The 15,407-nt window shown below is 44.3% G+C and overlaps 1 protein-coding gene across 3 annotated transcripts in view; it reads left to right on the top strand.

Moving 5' to 3' along the window:
• The window catches only part of NMRK1 (nicotinamide riboside kinase 1), a 177,488-nt gene that overhangs the window by 19,052 nt on the left and 143,029 nt on the right, over positions 1 to 15,407 (top strand). For all 3 annotated transcript variants that reach the window (XR_014970371.1, XM_085633071.1, XM_085633072.1), the window contains exon 2: positions 5,197 to 5,259. Coding sequence is in view for 2 of the 3 variants with exons in the window: in XM_085633071.1 (XP_085489197.1) it covers positions 5,222 to 5,259 (38 nt within the window). In the remaining variant the exon portion in view is untranslated. The remainder of the gene's footprint in view (positions 1 to 5,196; positions 5,260 to 15,407) is intronic.

Genomic DNA, 15,407 nt, shown 5'->3' with positions numbered 1-15,407 from the left:
AAGAATCATAATCAAGGCTGCCTCATACCATGAGGGAGGAACCTCCTTATTCAGTAAATGCATTGAACAAAGTTTTCCAGTATGGAACTTACACCTCAATCAGGTGCTTATACAGCTCTTTGGGGATCCCATCAATACATACCGATTTCCCATTCTTAAGCCCACTAACCTGATTTCTAATTTCCTGTACTGAGATGTCTTCTTGGTGAAAAGCGCTATACACCTCAGAGAGAGGTTATTTATCTGTCTGACAGCCAGTCCTGGATTCTCAAGAGGGAGGTGCCAATGACCTCCTTATAGATTCCTCTGATATATTTAACATTTCAAGTTTTATTTCCTCATTTTGACTCAAAACCCTCCCTGAACCTACTTCTACCAGCCTATCGATTATTATTCTTAGTGAGATCAACCTTGATCTTCCAAGCTAAAAGAGCACCACTATTTTCTCTATATTCAAAATGCTGTAAACTGCTGGCATCCCACCTAGCTAGCTTGGATTCTCTGCTCAAGGATAACTTTATAATCACTTTACAGTATCTTGACCTGTCTCGTAGTGACCCCGACGCTGCCTCCTGCACTTCCCTTTCTTTCTGGGTGATGCTACAGATAAGCAAAGTTTCTCTCTTTTGCGCCTTTATCCTTTCAACATGCTAGTCGTGTAATGCCCCCCCCCAGGGTATGCCTTATATGCGTCCCATACTATCTTCCCTCAAACACTATCAACGTTGAGGTCAAAGAAGTCACTTGTTTTGACTAACTGGCATGTGATCCACGATAGTACCTGCTTGATGTTCTGCTGCTTTTGAAAATGCTCTGTCCAATAGGAAGTAATCAATTCGAGAATAGTGTATATGGACCTCCCCTTCACGCAGGAGGACATTCGAGCGGTTATAGCCGCTATGCCGCTCAGCAAGGCACCAGGCCCAGACGGGCTGACGGCAGCCTTCTACAAGGAATACGCAGACCTACTGGTCCCTCGCTTGCATAATGTTTTTGAGGAAGCGATGGAGGTTGGCATCCTCCCTGCCTCGATGCGAGAGGCCCTCATCATTACGCTGCTTAAACCTGGCAAGAATCCGGTTACCCCGGACTCATATCGCCCACTCTCGCTAATTAATCTTGACGCAAAAATCTACGCGAAACTACTCGCTGACCGCCTGAAACTTATGCTGCCTCAGATAGCGTTGTCCGATCAGTCGGGCTTTGTGATGGGGCGGTCCACTTCCCACAATCTAAGAGTGCTGTTTGGGCTCCTGCATTATTTGGATCCCAAGGTACAAGCCGCGGCCGCATTGCTTGACGCCACTAAGGCGTTCGACTCACTAGAGTGGAAATTCCTACGGGCGCTATTCACTCGCATGGGTTTCAGCCCCTCCTTTGCCAGGCGTATTGGAATAATCTATAATCACCCGACGGCTAGGGTACGGGTTAATGGTCAGACGTCTTCCCCGATCCCCATAACAAGAGGCACTCGGCAGGGCTGCCCCTTGTCGCCACTGCTGTTCGCTATTGCGACGGAGCCGCTGGCGGCTCGTTTGCGCCAACACCACACTCATCGCAGTATCGGCTTCACGTCGCGTGGCCTGCTGGTCTCTATGTACGCCGACGACATAACCATATATATGATGAATCCATTGGAAAACTTCGACCCACTGATGCGTGAGGTGACAAGGTACAGCGGCCTCACGGGTATCGATATCAACTGGTCAAAGTCGGCGATGTTCCCGCTGACGGACGGTACGATTCAATGCCACACGGAATTCCCGATTGACTGGGTCACTGATGAGATTAAATACCTGGGCATACGGTTTAGCCGATCGATACAGGACATATGGCTGGCCAATTTTGGGGTGGCCGTGGAATGGCTGGAGTGCAAAGTGAAGCGCTGGAAAGCGCTGCCACTATCTCTGATGGGCCGCATAGCAATTGCTAAAATGGTGGTCGTTCCTAAGTTTCTTTACTTATTCGTAAACATCCCCGTGCCACTCACTAAGTCGTTCTTTCGCCGGCTCCGCTCCGCCTTGATTGAACTGGTCTGGGCGGGTAAGCAGCCCAGAGTGGCCTGGAACCTCCTCACACTTCCCTTCCGTCAGGGGGGACTCGCAGCCCCGGACATGGAGCTATATGCGTACAGTGCTCAGGCCCAATATCTGCACTACTGGCAGCACCCGATCCCTTACCAGCCGCACGTGGCCATCGAGATGGATGTTGCGGCCCCCTGCCCCCTTCGTGCAGCGGCATATCAGAGATACAGACGCTCCAGGGACGACATTGACACTGTTGAGATGGTACGCTGGGCCTGGTCAAGCATTGCCAAACGTGCAGGCGTAGATGACTTATATGCGCCGAGTATGCCCCTCGCGGATAATCCACTATTGGGGCCATTGACGGACGCGGCAGTGGCGCGGCGGGCGCAGGCCTGCGGACTGAAGGTGGCGGGAGACTTGTACCCGGACGATACCTTCCTCACAGTGCGGGACATGGCGGCAGCGCCGGAACCGACGGCCTCGGAGCTTCTTCTCTACTATCAACTGCGGTCCGCCTGCAAGGGCAGGTACCCTATGTTTCCAGAGGCTCCGCCGACGATTGCGGCCTTGGAGGACGTACTCTCAAACTCCTCCGCACGCAAACTAATCACACGGATCTATAGAGCTACTCAAAGCACGGCTCCGGTTGCGCACACTGACTCCAGATCCGCGTGGGAACTTGAAGCGGGTATATCTATTACCGAGAAGCAGTGGGAGTACTGTTGCTCCCAACTTGAAAACCTATCCCCTAATTATAGGCTGCGGTTGGTACACTTCAACTATCTGCACCGGACCTACCGGACGCCCACTCAATTGTGTAGGATGGGTCTGCGGCCTGATGCGTGCTGTTGGAGATGCGGTGCGCAGGATGCCGCGTTCTATCACCTTGTCTGGGTGTGTGGCCCCATACGCGACTTCTGGATTGCAGTCTTCAATGCCGTGGGGCAGATCGTGGGGATGGTACTGGGGCCGGACCCACTTGTGGCCCTATTGGGATTCGTTAGAAATGTGCCCAAGACCTCACGTAGGCTTGTGGCCATTTTATTATTACTTGCTAAGCGTCAGGTAGCGCTACACTGGAAGAAGACAATGCCGCCAAACGTGAAGGCCTGGATAAGATCGGCGGTGTACTGTAGGGAGCAGCTGACCTCATACTGGGACCAGCTGCCGCAGCGCTCGCGGCCTGTAGATATCTGGCAGCCACTGGTAGACTGGTTGGCTAGTACGACAGCGTTGGAAGATGACCAAGCGGGCTGATCGTGGCTTAAATGACGTGGAGAGGTTGGAGTTCGACTGTGGGGTGCTGTAAGTGGAGATCCGCCTGGCATAAGTGATCTGAGATTTGGGGTTCGTTCTCTGAGGGGGGTTGTCTGTCGCTTGCTCTGTCTGGGCGGGCTGTGGGCGCAGCGTGAAGATGATTATGTCATTTCGATCATTTACTGTTTGCTTTCCTTCGACTCGGGCTCTTTATTAGTTCTGTTTTGTTTGTTCCATTGTAAAATGCTGTATTGCCGTTTGAACGTACGATCTCAAATGCTTGGGCGGAGCTCCGCCTCGTATACTAGCTGCCTGCCTCCGGGTTGTTGGCTGAATAGCGGTGTACTCTTCGATGGAACAATAAAGGTTTTTGAAAAACAAAAAAAAAAAAAAAAAAAAAATTCGAGAATAGTGTCTATAATTTATGCTGCAAAAGGTGAACCCCCTCTTCTGCCCGACTCTCGTGGGCTCTATTGATGGAAAGCTGAGGCTCTCCCCAAACAAAATAGGTAATGTGGACTATTAGTTTCGGTGACAGGGTTCCCCCGACGCCACTGCAACGGAGCACCCTGTCTGCCAACCTCTATATCACCCCTACATTCTTAAAGCTTTGCCAATACCTTGCATATTGCTAGCATTCGTAATTTAGAATTCTGTTTAAGCATATATAATTTATCAGGTCATCTCTCTGGTGAAGTATAAAAATGTTAATGTGAATGCTCCTAATCTTATCGTATTTGAGAATTTTGGAACTCATAACTGACTTCCTGTCTTTCCATGAAAGTATGGTAGAAAATGTGGTCCAGCAATATTTCTGGTTGAATGAAAGTTTATCTTTATCAGACTAATATATTTGTTTTATGTAATTGTCTATGTTCTCCATGTATATTCTTCAAAGTTAGATTGCTTGATAATCCATTATGTTGGCATTACAAACCAGACCATGGTTCTTTAAGACATTTACTGTATAAATACCTACTAGTCCTGCTATATTCTTCCAAGATATTGGAAATTATTACTAACATTTTTGATATTTGAAATCATTTTTCATATAACTTAATCATATGTACATCATTCACATTGACGCACCCCTTACCGATTACATAAATGAAAATATTTGATTTTCTTATTCCTCCTGATAATAAATCATTTACATGTAAGTGGAAGGATAGTAGATTACTTTCTGTTCATACATCGTGGGACTATGCTTACCAGGTGATGACATGAACCTTCTCTTACCAGTGATTATTTTGGTTGCCCCTTGATTCTTTTGTTGCTAAGTTATTGTTGAACACGTTATAATACTTATTAGATTATATATTTAAAAGATGATATTTGATCTACAATACACATTTTTTTTTACATTACATACTTGTAAGTAGCTCTTTTTATTTTTGTCCTCAGTTCTCTGTATTCTGCTTGACTTTGTTTTATATTGAGACATACATTTAATTCTACTTGTTAATTTTGCGCTCTGTTCTGTATTGTTTTTGTTTCTCTTTATGTACTGCTAAAATCTCATAAAAAATATTGAATTTAAAAATAATACGTCGAAGAATTAAAATAATTATGGAAAGTTAGTGTGCAGCTGAATGTGTAGGCAGTTGAGATCCAGCATTCTTCAATCCACCCCCCCTTTTCTTGACAAGTCTGCATGATGCAAAAATGCCACACATTCTTGCTTCATGAGAATATTGTTGCTAGTCACCTAAGGGGCTTTCTATTAGTTTGTCTTTCGCCAGTGCTAACAATGGAAGACTGTGGATTACGTTTGTTAAAATTAATTAGTTCCTTATCAAACATAAGGATTTAAGAATGGTCAGCACAATTCAATGTGCTTTTATTGTATATAAAGTGATTATTACAATTAAACATAAGTTTAGACTAATACCTTATTTTTACATCTCTCCAGGCAAGCTGAAGAAAATCTAATAAGAATGTATAAAATGAAAACATTTGTAATCGGAATTGGTGGGTAAGTTAATATCGATAACATCATCGCTGAGGCTTGTTTAATATGGATTGTTAATTTCATTTATATTCGACATTGTGTTCAAAATGGAAAAATGTAGTCCTTTAATGCAAATAATTATACCAAAGTTTGTTTTGTGTGAATGTACAAGATTTTTGGCAACATTTTCTATCTGCAGTGTATTTTAATTGTGAATGTATTTTATAAAAAATCTTTCTGTTTTAATCAGGCCTAATAAACAAATTGCTTAAACTTCCCCAGAAACCTCCTAACACAAAAGACGCCAAAACATGTTGTAATAATCTGGCAGAATTTTTCTTACACAAAATACAAGGTATCTATACATCTTTCCCTATCTCTCAGTCCCCCACAAGCTCTGGACCAGCACTAGCAGCTAACCTGGACTCCTTTTCCCCCCTAGACCCCAGCACGCTAATGTCCCTCATGCACAAGGTCAAATCCGGTTCCCCTCTGGACCCAGCTCCTCCACGAGCCTTGCTGCCGGCTATAGATAACATTCTTCCAATCGTCTTGGATCTGCTTAATGCCTCCATCTCATCAGGTTCTGTTCCCCCTTCATGGAAGTATGCTATGGTCAGGGCAATCTTAAAGAAGCCCACTCTCGACCAAGATAATTCCAGCAACTATAGGCCAATCACCCTGCTAACCTGGGTGAGTAAGATCTTGGAGAAGCACATTAACGCGACACTGGTTGAATTTCTGGAGACCAACCATCTACCCGATCTTTCCCAAACAGGGTTCCGTCCGAAGCACGGTACCGAGACTGCCCTCCTCGCAGTAATGGAGGAGACCAGACGAATTCTTGACCAGAGAAGTAACGCGGCGATTATTCTTTTAGACCTAAGTGCCGCGTTCGACACTGTAAACCACAATATATTGCTCCAACATAGGTGTCTCAGTAAAAGCCTTTACTTGGCTTCGGTCCTTTTTAGCAGATTGCTCCTTCCAGGTCTTTGAGGCCGACTCCGTTTCCTCCAGCCTCCCGCTCAGATGTGGCATTCCCCAGGGCTCCTCCCTGAGCCCCACTCTATTCAACGTATATATGAGCCCCCTAGCTGAGATCGTCCGTCCCTTTGGCATAAAAATCATCACCTATGCCGACGACACAAAGCTAGTGGTGGCTCTCAACCAGCCAAACGCTGCATCATCTAATCTGAGCGGCTGTCTCGTGGAGGTGGTTAATTGGATGACCCGTTCCTGCTTAAAACTGAACTCAGAAAAAACTGAGCTGATGCTCCTGGGACACACTCCTTCGTTCAATACCAACTTACTATGGCCTGCATGTCTCGGACACCCCCACCCCCAAAAAGCAAAATAAAAAGTCTGGGCATCTGGCTGGTCCAATCACTCAACTTCAACCATCAAGCAGTAATGCTATCCGCCTCCTGCTATGGCTTGCTCAGACTATTATGCTAAATCCTTCCCCTGCTCCCATTTCAGGCAAGACAAATTTTGGTCCAGGGCCTTATTGTGTCCGGCTTAGACTACGGGAACGCTCTATACCTGGGGGCTCCTCAGCTTAGACTACGGGAACGCTCTATACCTGGGGGCTCCTCAATCCACTGATTACAAGCTTCAGATCATTCAAAACTGTGCCGCCCAAACCCTTCTTCAAATTCCCCGACGACTATCTACCAAACCTGGACTGAAAAACCGTCACTGGCTCCCAGTCAAGGAACGAATTCAGTTCAAGGCCCTGTGCATCGCTCACAGAACCCTCTGGAAAACCGGCCCGGACATCTGCCATTCACTGATCTCCCTATCAGCCTTCCAGACAGCTTTGATCAGCTACAGCCCATGTCGCCCTCGTCCCGAAGGTCAAGAGGGCTAGATGTGGCGGCCGCTCCTTTTCCCACAATTCAGCCAAGTTGTGGAACTCTCTTCCCCTCCCGCTGCGAGCGGAGTCCAACCTGCTGTCTTTCTGCATACTCCTAAAAACCTTCCTTTTCAATTAAATCTCCACATTCTGCCTTTTCCTTGCACACGTTTTGTCTACAGCACTGGGACACCTCAGGGTAGCAATCGCGCTCTACAAATACTATTTTCATTTCATTGTAGGGTATTAGCAATTGGCGACATGTATAAAATCGTTTTTTATGGCTCCGCATCACACACATTTCCCCCCTCCCCTCCCCCCCAATCCATACTTGTGTAGTTGTGCTGGTGTGTAATAGGTTTGTTGCAAAAATTTGAAATGTATAATACGTAGACTGAAGTTTGGTGTAAACATCTGCATAAGTGCGCAACAAAAGCCCCAGTCGACTTTGGATAGACGTGTGCCCAGCATAGTGTTCCATCTTAAACAAAAATCAGAGGGGGGCCAAGGAGCTGATTAGAAAGAGGTCCTGAACCAATGCTCCTAAAACCAGTACAAAATCACAATGGATGGTTTCAGTTCCTTCAAGAAGAGGGATTTACAGCCAACGGTTATATGCTGTAAAGAATAGGGGATGTCTCCATAGGATAGGTGAGTATGCAGAGAGGAGAAAGAGTACTCCTTTGTATGGTACGTGGTGCCCTCACACACCCCTACGAGTGTATAGCATCATCATTGGGCAAAATTGCTCCTCGTGGGGGTGGCGCTGCAGTCCCTCACGGGCCCTGTGAGGGGCTCTCTGGCGGAGATCTTTTTAGGAGTTGCCGCATTTGTGACTGAGGGTATGTGGGTGGGAAGTGATAGTGAGTGCAGTTTAAAATGAGCCAGGAGGCCCTAATAACTTTATTTAAAGGACCCTTGGTTCAGAATAAAAATCCACGGGGATGGAGATGCACAATGGTGCCGCTTAGAGAGGGGAAACAAGACCAAATAAATTCTGAACCAGGGGTCCTTTAAATAAAGTTATTAGGGCCTCCTGGCTCATTTTAAACTGCACTCACTATCACTTCCCACCCACATACCCTCAGTCACAAATGCGGCAACTCCTAAAAAGATCTCCGCCAGAGAGCCCCTCACAGGGCCCGTGAGGGACTGCAGCGCCACCCCCACGAGGAGCAATTTTGCCCAATGATGATGCTATACACTCGTAGGGGTGTGTGAGGGCACCACGTACCATACAAAGGAGTACTCTTTCTCCTCTCTGCATACTCACCTATCCTATGGAGACATCCCCTATTCTTTACAGCATATAACTGTTGGCTGTAAATCCCTCTTCTTGGAGGAACTGAAACCATCTATTGTGATTTAGTGTTCCATCTTGCCAGCACTTGTTTAGTACGCCTGTATTGTTCGTGTTGAGCTGCATTATATAGTTTAGTTATAAGGCGCTGGCGTGTAGGCGCCGTCAGTAATAGCTGTAGCGCGTGGGGGGGTTCTTGAGGTAATGTTGGATGCAAATTCTTGCCCGCTAATTGCAGTCGTAAATATGTAAAGAGCATTAATGGTGTTTGGGCCAAGGCTGGCAAGACATACGAGGAATTTACGAATTGACCATCGTGAAACATGTCGCCCATTGTGTGCAGGCCCATTTCGTCCAATATTCCCCATGCTCTCTGCTCTTGTGTTACCGATATTTCCTAATGATGCATCAATGGGAGGGTAGGAGCGTATACTGGAAGCTTATGGGCACGCTGCCCCAATGTGTTTCATGCTACTATAGTGCTTTGCACCGGGTTTATCGCAGAACGTGAGATCCCTTGTTTCTTTTGTGGTATGAGAGCGGCCAGTGGAGTCGGGTGTACTTCATCTGAGTCTCTGGCAACATGTGAAAGTGTAATAGCTTTAGAGGTGTTGTCATGGCACTATGAATGTTCTATAAACTCCATGGTGATGCATTGTTTGTGCTTGAAGCATAAACTCATTTCCCTGGAAGCTGTTGTTGAGATGAGCAGGAATAAACACGTCTTCAACTTCTAACCGTCTGTGGTTGTGGTCACTTCAATTGGCGACGCTTTTTGGGATATACTGCTCATTCTCAGTTCGCACCCACGTGCATCTGTGGAGTTGTGCTATTTTCTATTTTTTTTTTTTTGACCGGCGGACTTTATTTTTAAGAAACGGTTCTTAATCCTCATTCAAGACCTTTATTTTGTGCCTAAGAGGTTCATTCAACCGATGGGACGTTCCGTCTCGGTTTTGAACCCATTTGAGGTCTGGTTCATTTTTGGCTGGACAGCTGAACCTTGTCGCTGCTAACTACGTGTTGAAACGCTGACTGGATCGTCGTTGGGTCGTCGTTGGATCTTTATGCCCTGAGCGTGTACATGAGCATCTGTTTACTCTATCCAGCTGAAGTGTCTGGGAAGGCGTTTATTTTTTCAAGTGTGTTTGTTAAGCTCATGGACATGGCGCATACACCGATGTTGTGGTTTTCATGGGAGCAGTACTGAGTGAGTTTAACAGTGAGTAAAGGACCTACAATCAACTAAACAAACTTTTATTCAAGTCCTTGACATTGACAGTTGCATCTATTTTCTTTTGTAAACCGCTCGTGTACTCACTGCCGTTACTGAAGTCACGCGCGCTGTCAGGATTCCTTTGTTCTTCTGTCCTTCTGTCCTTCATTGCAGTGCAGCAGGAGCGTGCCGTGAACGACACGACCTACGTCCCGGTGCGCACTGACGTCATCGTCAACACGCATTCAGAGGCTTTCTGTGTTCAATTCAAAGACGTTGCTGTTACCACATAGAGGCTTCATTCGTCGGACTTAAGGAGTGTCACGGAAGTCTTTGGGGGATAAAAGCAGTCAAGCACAGTCACACGGAATCGACAGCTGTGTTTTAGGTACTTTTCGTTTATGATGTGCAAACAGTAAGCACAACCAAAACACATATTTTCATTTTTTTTTCGTGTTGGTTTGAATTATTATCTTCAAGCCAATATTGCAGCGCCATCTAGTGGACATCTATTTTAGCTTCAGCATTTTATTCCCTATAGTACAGTTGGTCAAATACAAAGTATTCTTTCAAGTTCTTTTTACTTAGATGAAAATAGGCACATACTAAAGATTTAAAGTCATACAATATATTACAATAGAATTTAAATGTTACTCTAGTAGCATAGGAGAAGGGAAACGTACATTGCTGGTGTAAGTTGTGTGGTTTGAGTTGGTTATTAGTTTTTCATCCACATTTACATCATGCAAAATGTACAGGCACCCGCTCCATTTTTACAGCTTTCAGGGGACCCGCCAGTAGAGTGGAAGGTATGGTACAGAGCTTTCACAAAGTATTTAGGGGCCATTGGGGGTCTCAGATTTAGTGCAGAACGTAAAAGATTTATGCTTGAGCATAATTTGGGTTTTGAGGGCCAGGCCGTACTTGAGCATTTACCTTTGCCAGAAGTAGCAGAAGGGGCTGAACCACTCAATGATTTTGACCAGGCAATTCAAATGCTTGAAAAACAATTTGATGTAGAAAAAAGTTTAGTCGTAGCTAGACATAAGTTCTTCACAAGAGAACAACAAACGTCGGAAAGCATTGTATCGTATGTTGCTTCTTTACGCATTTTGGCATCTGACTGTGAATTTGAAGCTTTCACATCTCAACTCATAAGAGATCAAATTGTGGTACGGTGTAGGGACAAAAAGGTTCAACAAAAGTTACTAACCTTGAAAAACCCATCCCTTGAAGAAACAATTTCCATTGTCAAAAGTATAGAATTATCGCAAACATCGTCAAATGAGCTGAGATCAGATAAAGCAACTGTTGGTGTTGTAAATGTAAGCAAAAATAGTGCAGATAAGAACAGTGTATCTGATAAGAACACCAGTGAAAAAAATGATATTGAGGTTAAAGGGAAGTCACAGGTTGCAAAACAAGATAGGAAACAGTTCTATCCACAAAAGAAGAATATGTGTTCTAAGTGTGTTTATGCTACACATTTTCCTAATTCACGAGTCTGCCCTGCTCGGAATGCTTTGTGTAGGAATTGCGGTAAACAAGGTCATTTTGCCAAAGTATGCAATTCTAGAAGGAATGTCAGTGTGGTGTGGGAAGAGTGCGACAATCTAGAAAACAACACAGAAGTTGTTAGTTCCATGAGAGATCTCATGTTGGTAGTAAAGGACGATTGTGAGGATTGCGCAGACCCAATTGCCGATATAGTGGTTGATGGCAAAGTCTTAAAATTGCTTGTTGATTCGGGAGCACGGATGACTATGATTACTGAGGAGTTGTTCGAATCTGTATGGGGTGACAGACATTTAGAACCTCCCGATAGAAGTCCCGTGTCCTACGAAGGAAGAAAGATTCAACTTAAAGGCTTCTTTGAAAGCACTTTAATGTTCAAGGGAAAAACTATCACGGGGAAAATTTATGTAGCCATCAAAGGACTAGATATCTTGGGGTGGTATCACCAAGCTTTGTTTAAAATGACCCTTAGGCCAGGTACCAAGGATCCAGTTTCTATTGTGAACGAGTCAATAAGTGATGAAGAATATACTAGTTGGGGGAGCAGTTTTCCCAAGGTTTTTTCTGAATCTCTAGGGTTGATCAAAGGTTTTAAACATTTTATCAAGGTAAAAGATGGAGCCATTCCATGCAAACACAAACTGCGCAATGTACCCTTGAGTGTTAGAGATGATTTGACTAAAGAGTTGGAAAAGATGTGTGAAACAGGGGTGATTGAACCAGTTGAGTCGTCTCTTTGGTTAAGTCCGTTAGTCGTTGCTCGAAAAAAAAATGGCAACCTCAGAGTCTGCATTGACTTACGCAGTCTCAATAAAAATACCTGGGTAGATTCACACCCGTTACCCCGTATTGATGATATAGTGTCAAAGTTTCAAGGTTTCAAATGGTTTTCTAAGATAGACTTGTCTTCAGCATACCATCAGGTGGAGTTAGATGCATCATCCAAACATTTAACTGCTTTTGTTTCCCCGTCTGGAACTTTTCAGTTCAAACGAATGCCTTTTGGGCTAGCTTCCGCTGCTTCTGTCTTTCAGCGCGTCATGGAAAAGGTTCTGATGGGTGTGCAGAATACAGTGGTTTTCCAGGATGATATTCTGGTAGCTGGTATTTGCAAGTCTTCACACGATAAGAGTTTGACCGAAGTGTTGAACAGATTGCAAGATAAAGGCATTGTAGGGAACTTAAGTAAATGTGTTTTTGGAGTCCAGTCTATAGAGTATCTAGGGCATTGCATTTCAGGCGAAGGCATTCTTCCTAGAGCTGGTTTAATTGAAGCCATTGTTAAAGTTCCTTCCCCTAGATCCAAGGAACAGGTGTCATCTTTTCTTGGCATGTGTGAATTCTATGCCAAATTTATTTCTAATTTTTCAAGTAAGACTGCACATCTTCGAGAGCTTTTGAAGAGGGGTACTGTGTTTCTTTGGGATCAGGAATGTCAAGATGATTTTGAAAAAATAAAAAACGAATTGAATCATTGCAATATTCTAACTCCATACGATTCTGCTTTAGAGTCTATTGTATCTGTGGATGCTAGTCTGGATGGTCTAGGTGGCATGTTGACTCAAATGAAAGGTGGGTCAGAACACACGGTTGGTTTTATTTCCAGATCATTGCGTCCCAGTGAGAAAAACTATTCTGTGATCGAGAGGGAGCTTGTTGCTTGTTGCTGGGCAGTTGAGAGATTCAAAGGTTTTCTCTGGGGTAGATCTTTTAAGCTTATGACTGATCATAAACCTCTTGTTCCGATTCTTAATGGTGTGTTGGTAAAAGATCATACGCCCAGGATTGCTAGGTTGAGCTCCAAGCTTCTTCAGTATAATTTTATTGTTGAACACATTCCTGGAGGAAAGAATATTAGACCAGATTTTCTTTCTAGATTACCGTTGCCAGAGACACGAGAAGAATGTGATGCGGAAGAAGATGAGGAATGTTTGATTGCAAGCATTGATGTTTGCAAAGAGGGGTGTTTCAAGGAGGTCGAATGGTTTGATGCAGTGGAAGCAGACTCTATTCTTAAAGAAGTTAAAAGATATATCATTCAGGGGTGGCCAAAGGAGAAACACTTAGACTCTGATTTACAACCTTTTGCTAAAGTGGGTGATGAACTAACCTTGGAGGAAGGTGGAATGATTTTGCGTGGTGACAAATTTGTACCTCCAGTGAGTTTGAGAGATCGGATAATTAAGGCTGGTCACGAAGGTCATTTGGGGCAGACGTGTACTAAACGCAGAGTTCGTTCTGTATATTGGTGGCCTTCAATGGACCGGCAAATAGAGAGTATGGTGGAAAATTGTTACACTTGTTGTTCTAGTGACAAAGTTATAAAGACGGTTATTCCTCCCAAAGTAAGAGTTGAGTTACCTTCTGGGCCTTGGATGAAGTTGGCTGTAGATTTCATCGGTCCATTTAATGCTTTATCCAGTAACTATAGATTCGCTTTAGTGGTAGCGGATTATTACAGTAAATGGTGGGAAGTGTGTTTTATGACTGAGCCTAACACGACCAGGGTTATCAAGTTTTTGGAAAGTCTGTTTGCGAGGGAAGGATTTCCCAAAGAACTGGTGTCAGACAATGGAGTGCAATTTGTCTCCAAGGAAATGTCTTGCTTTTTGAGTCAATCTGGTATTCTCCACAAGCGTGTAGCTCTCTATCACCCACAGGGTAATGGTTTCATTGAGCGCATGAATCGAATGTTAGTTGAATGTGTGCAATGGGCTGTCTCTGGTAATATGGATATCGGGGGAGCTGTGCAGAGCATGTTGTGGGCACATCGGACTACACCTGGTTTGGAGTTTGGGAAAAGTCCCTTTGAATTATTGAGAGGGAGAATTGCCACGTTTAACATGTGTCCAGCCTGGATGAGACAGTGGGGGTCGTTGTCTAGTTCAGGTTTGTTACCCTCACACGTGGGTCATAAAGCTTGTGTTGAAAAAGATACTTCTTGTCCATATGAAGAGACTTCTACTAAAGAGAGGTGGTCTCACAATATAAAAGAAGGGGATTGGATTAAGATAAAGATTCCACACAATGTACCTAAAGGTTTTTCTAAGTTCAGTCATCCTGTTTGTGTAGATTTAGTCTTGCGGCATGCTGTGAGGGTCAAAGGGAAACATTGGTGGAATGTGTCTAGGGTTTATAGGATCCCTGATAAGGTTGCGGTACGAATGGGTTTGAAGTTAAATTCTGTACCAGGTATTGGTATTTCTGTCCGAGAGGGTGGGAAGCTTGGACTGAATGGGGAGAGTCCGTCTTGTGATGGTTCATCACAAGGTATATCTCCAGAGGGATCCTCTATCTCAATCAGGAGGAGCACACGCAAAAGATTTGTTCCCAAACGTATGGATTTGTAATGTGTTATAGTATGTAGATGGTTTAAGTTTGTTCTGTAATTTTGGTGAATTTATTTGTCTTTCATATTTCCTTTATTTGAAATGTATTTATCTAGGGTGAATTTATTTGTTCATTTTTATTTAAATGTATTCATTTTGTGTTACTATTTTGCTTTATTGTTTGCTTGTTATCATTTATGCAAAGAAGGGAGATATTGTAATAGCTTTAGAGGTGTTGTCATGGCACTATGAATGTTCTATAAACTCCATGGTGATGCATTGTTTGTGCTTGAAGCATAAACTCATTTCCCTGGAAGCTGTTGTTGAGATGAGCAGGAATAAACACGTCTTCAACTTCTAACCGTCTGTGGTTGTGGTCACTTCAGAAAGATAACTGTAGGGATGTGGCCAGTAGTGTGCGTACTGTGCTTGGGCGCAAAGGTAATAAAGTTGTAAATCCGGGGCTCCAACGCCTCATTGGTCGTATGGACGTGTAAGCTCCTTCCAACCAACTCTTGACTGCCGGCCCGCCCACGTAAGCTTGTTCATATGCGAACACAATTTCAGAAAGAACTGTTGCGGCAGGGTGATGATACGTTGAGGAATAAATACAAGAAACGCAGTAACACAATCATTTTTTGAATCGCTATCCGGTCGGCAAAGGACAACAGCATTCGGATCAACCGGGTCACCTGGCTTTCTAGTTTGGAAAGTGTTTTCCCATAATTCTCACGGACCACTTGTTCCGGATCTCGGTGTACACAGATCCCTAGGTATTTAACCAGGTCTATTTGCCACAGCAGGGTAAAGTCTAGTGGAAACTGCTATGTGGAGGGCATCAACCAGATAACCACTGACTTAGACCAGTTCATACTTAGTCCGGAGTACCGTTCAAAGCAAGTGTATTCCCGTATTAGTGGATTTAGGTTTTCTGCCGGGTGGCGGACATATAAT

Source organism: Triturus cristatus, chromosome 2_1, assembly GCF_964204655.1.
Source record: "Triturus cristatus chromosome 2_1, aTriCri1.1, whole genome shotgun sequence".
NCBI classification, from domain to species: domain Eukaryota; kingdom Metazoa; phylum Chordata; class Amphibia; order Caudata; family Salamandridae; genus Triturus; species Triturus cristatus.
This window is presented reverse-complemented; position numbering and strand designations above follow the sequence as displayed.